The 4,739-nt window shown below is 57.3% G+C and overlaps 1 protein-coding gene across 1 annotated transcript in view; it reads left to right on the forward strand.

Annotated features, from left to right (window-relative positions):
• The first annotated feature begins 340 nt into the window (after positions 1–340).
• IDH2 (isocitrate dehydrogenase (NADP(+)) 2) overlaps positions 341–4,739 on the forward strand; it is a 16,862-nt gene continuing 12,463 nt past the window's right edge. The window contains exon 1 of the mRNA XM_032392100.1: positions 341–565. Coding sequence (XP_032247991.1) covers positions 448–565 — 118 coding nt within the window. The 5' untranslated portion in view covers positions 341–447. The remainder of the gene's footprint in view (positions 566–4,739) is intronic.

The raw sequence follows: 4,739 nt of genomic DNA on the forward strand, positions 1-4,739 counted from the left end.
AAGGGCGCAGGCGTTTGCTCACTTTGGGGGTTCAAGCTGATTTGTCAGCAAGTGACACCCAGGTTTAAATAGGGCATCCCGGAGAGAGGGGTTGAGCCCCGCTAACAGCTGCCCTAATCCCCCAGCTCAGACCCCGGCTCGCCCATCCCGGCGGGTCTGTCGATCTCTAGCAGCAGCCCCTCGGCTCCAAAGGAAGCGCGCTCTGGGCGCTGGGGCGGGGTCCGGCTGGCGCGGGGGGGCGGGGGGGGCCCGGAGGAGGCCGGCCAGGCCCCGGCCCCGCCTCCTCTCCGGCGAGGCCCAATCGGGTGGCGGCCCCGACATCCCCGCCCCGCCCCTGCCCGCGCGCGGGCGCCGGGCAGGCCTCGGGGCTCGCAGCCAGGCGGCCCGGAGCAGCACGGGCGCTGGGATCTCGCCTGCCTCGCTCGGTTCGCTCGCCTGCTTGGCGGGATGGCTGGCTACCTGCGGGTCGTCCGCTCGCTCTGCAGAGTCTCCGGCTCCGGCGGGCCGGCCTGGGCGCCGGCAGCCCCGACGGGCCCCAACTTGCAGGAGCAGCCGCGGCGCCACTGTGAGTGCCACGAGCAGGGTCCGGGCGGGGCGGGCGCCAGGCACCGCGACGTGGCGGCCTCCCGGGCGGGGACCTGGGAGCGCGAGTCGGGACAATCGCGGGGCCGGGGACGGCGGGCTTGGCACATAAAGAGCCGGGGCGCGGGGACGCGCTCCCCGGCCCCAGGCTCTCTGGCCGCGCCAGGCGCAGGGGTGGGGACTTGAAGGACGGTGGCAACTGGTGGCCCTGGCACGGCAGGTCCTGCGGCCCTGCGCGGGCGGCGGTTCCGGGCCGCTCCGCGCCCCCAGGTATTCCTGTAGGGGGTGCTGGGGGGGGGCCCGGGAGGGGGACAGGCCAGCGAGGAGGGGGCCGGAGCAGCCGGCCCGGTGTTCGCGGGAGAGGGATGGTCGCGGCGCGGGCCCGGCTCAGACAAAGGCGGGGAGGAGGCTGCCGCTTCCCCTTCCTCCGCAGCCCGGCGCTCTGTCACCCCTCCTCGCTGTCAGGCCCGCGTCAGCTATTTTTGGAGCCTTTTACGCGACAGCTGGAGGAGCGTCCTTTTTATTTTACCTTTTGTTTCCCCCCCCCCCCCCACCCCGGTCTAACTTAAGTCTCCATCCTGGGGCCTCTCCTTGGCCTGACCTGCCTTTTCTCGCCAGCCCACCCTGCGCTGCTCCTTGGCCTGGCCCTCTCTCCCGACTGGGACACTGGGCTCCTGGGCAGCCGCACCAAAATGCCACTTTCCTGCATAGTTCCTCACTGCTTCTATGGTAGCCTTAGCACCCTGCTTAGGAGAGAAGACAGTAGTCGGGTCAGAATGAGCAGGATTTAGCCTGAACCTCCATTACCAACCCCTCCCCCGCCCCCTGTGGCATGTGGGCATTGGCCCGCACTGAGGCTCTCCACAGCTACAAAAGGCAGGGAGAATGTAGGTCTCTTGGCCCTGTCTCTTGCCTGTTGCCGCGGAAACCCCTTTCCTGACCTGGCCTGCAGCCCCTCAGAGTGAGTGAGGACAGTGAGGAAGAGGCAGTGGGGCCCAGGCAGCCGGGCCTTAACTGTTAGGGTAGGTAATCTTTAACGAGTGTGGGAGCAGCTGGCCAGAATTGGGGAGGAGGGGGGGAGAGCTTGGTCCCCCACCCCCACGTCTCCTGCCAAGAAGAAAGGGGCATTTCTGCTTTTGTACTAATGGGATTTGTCTCTAAGTGGTCAGTCCTGCAACTCCAAGGTTCTAAGTGCCCACAGGCCCCAAAACAGAGTTTCCCATATGGCGGAGTTTCCTTTAGCAAAATGGAGTGGGAGGTACATTCTCCAGGTCTCCCCTTTTCTCCTCTGCATTGATGGTAAGAAAGAAAGTTCTTTCAGTCGTAGGTCCTTCCAGAAGTCCCCAAGCAGATGGGTTATTAATGGGGCCAATACGTAGTATTTGAGTTGGACAAGAGATTACAACTGTGGCCTCTGCTAGTTTGTTACCTGGCAACGCTGCGGGAGGCAGAATATTTGGCATTCCCCTTGATGACAAGGAAAGAATATATTTTTTTTGGCTAAAACACTCCTGTGTCTTTGCTGCTCGGTAATTCCCATGTCTCTAGTTCTGCAGTTCCTAGGCCTCCAGCGATTGGTGGTGGTGGTTCTGATATGCTGGCCTTTGGGAAAGTGAGGGTGGCCTCTGCCCAAGCGCTCACTGGGAGAATGATCTTGTCTGGCCTTCCTTAGCGCCACTCCTCTCCCGGGAACTTCTTGATTTCCTCACGCTACCTCTTAACTTTTCAGACCTTGGTGACTTGCCTGAACTCTTAGATTCCAGGGCAGATTATTTAATGATCGTTCAAAGTTCTGCAGACCCACCGGTGGAGTTATTAACGTGTTCTCCACTGAAGCTGGTTTCAACCACATCAGATAAGACCACTGCTGCCCCATCAGAGGTTTACCCCAGCCCCCCAAATCCTCCATGGGAGCTTGGAGCCTCTTGTGCTGGTTCCATTCAGGGTATGAGGTGCTGGACATCGCCCTCTGGTTACTGGAAGCTAGGCTCTGTGACCTGCCCTGGAGTTTACACTAATGTAAATGCATGTTTAAAATGCCAGTGGATTGCACATTTTAACACAGTATGAAGTGTGAGCTTTTCCAGGGCAACTTGCCCATTGCCTGGCAGAGATGCCACCCGTGTACATTTGTGATGGTCTGGTGCAATCTGCTGGTGAGAATTCGCCCAGTCTCTGTGTGGCAATGCATCCCGGGGTGGGGGGGCGGGGATGGGAGGGAGCACATTTCATCCCAACAGGAGGGGAGGGAAGGGCAGCAGCTTACTATAGACCACATTGACTGTGACTTGACATTCACTTGTGACTTCAACAACTATTGTGTTCTCCTGTGTTTCAGGCAAGGTGCTGGGGACAGAGCCGGGGTAAGAGGCAAAGATTTCTGCCCTCGTGGAGCCTAAATTCTAATGCGGGGACAGTCAGTAAAACAAGGTTGAAGTTGGCTAGTATGGAGTAAAGGAACACTGGCTAAGGGGAACAGATCGGGGCCAGGCAGGTGTGCGTGGCAGTTTGGATGGGGTGGCCAGAAAAGACCTCGAATGAAGCGCTAAGGGAAGGAAGGACACAGGCCGTTTGGTTGTCAGGTGCCACGGCCATGCTGGGGGTCCTTTTGCTTGAGGGACGAGTGCCTGCGGCTGGCACAGACTTGGGGGGGCAGTGACAGATTAGGTCAGGCCTCTGGGGGCCTTGCATTTTTGAGGACTTCGACCTTTACTCTGCGTGAAAGGGGAAGCTTTGCAGGGTTTTGAGAAGAGTATGGCCTGATTTACATCTTAACAGGAGCACTCTGGTTTCAGGGTCTTGGTAGGCTTGTAGCCCTAATCTGGCAAGAGATGGTGGGGAAAAAGAAAGAGAGAGAGAAATGGCGACGGGCACCTGGGTGGTAGCACTGGGAGTGGTGAGAAGGGACTGGATTCTGATGTATTTTGAAGGAAGAGCCAATAGGATTTTTTGATGGTGCAGATGTGGGTGTGAGGGAGTGGAGTGGAGGATGACACCAAGGAAAACACTAGAGCCTCTTCCAGATCGCTGCCCTGCCTTCTTGAGCTCCCAGGAATTGGGGGCTTCCCCTCACATTCTGCTGGCCCATCAGCTTCTCTGCTGACCCGCGGCCAGGGTGGGAAAGTGGCAAAGCGCTTACTCTTGGGGGGAGGCTGTCTTGGGAGAGACCTTCAGCCTTGAGTTTGGAACAGCAGGCCGATCTCGAAACTGGGGACGAGTTTTGATATCCTTACTTGGTGTTGGGTGCTAGCAGTCCAGATGAGGAAGAGAATTGGCCTGTTGGGTCGCCTGTGACTGGTATAATTCCATCCCACACTGTGACCAAGAGGACATGTGCAACATGGCTTCTGAAGATTTCATGGTGGCTGGCCCTTGGAAGCTGTCAGGGAGGCCCATGTACTGTTCCTTGGATTTCAGATTGCTTGTCATCATTTGTCACCCAGAGAGGGGCACACGACGGCGGTGTCTTTACCATATTGGCCGAAGCACACACCAGGTCGCCAACTCTGATGTCTTGGGGGTGTCCTCTGGAGGGTACATAATAGGCCTGGAATCAAGGAGAAGGTGTGCGTGAGCACCAGCTCAGTGTGGGGGAAGCAACTCATGCTTCAAGAAGAGACTGGAGGGGCGCCTGGGTGGCTCAGTGGGTTGAGCATCTGCCTTCGGCTCAGGTCATGATCCCAGAGTTCTGGGATCAATCCCAGTGTCAGGTTCCCTGCCCAGTGGGGAGCCTGCTTCTCCCTGCCCAGTGGGGAGCCTGCTTCTCCCTCTCCCTTGCCTTCTCCCTCTGCCACTCCCCCTGCTTGTTCCCTCTCTCTCTCTCTCTCAAATAAATAAATAAAATCTTTAAAAAAAAAAAAAGAGAGACTGTATTTTTATGTAAAATCTCCTGGGTTGTTCTCCCCCCTTACCCCCCCCCCCCCGGTTCAAATTTTTAAAAACTAAAAAAAAAAATCTTATTTCTTATTTTGTATTGTGGTAAAAGCCACACAATAAAAATTTCCATCTTAACCATTTTTAAGAGTGCAGTTCAGTAGTGTTAATACTTTCACATTGTTGTAAAACCAATCCCCAGAGCTTTATCATCTTGCAAAACTGAAACTCTGTACCCATTAAACAACAGTGCCCCACCCCCTCCTCCCCCAGCTCCTGGCAAC

Source organism: Phoca vitulina, unplaced genomic scaffold (genome assembly GCF_004348235.1).
Source record: "Phoca vitulina isolate PV1807 unplaced genomic scaffold, GSC_HSeal_1.0 scaffold65, whole genome shotgun sequence".
Taxonomy (NCBI): domain Eukaryota; kingdom Metazoa; phylum Chordata; class Mammalia; order Carnivora; family Phocidae; genus Phoca; species Phoca vitulina.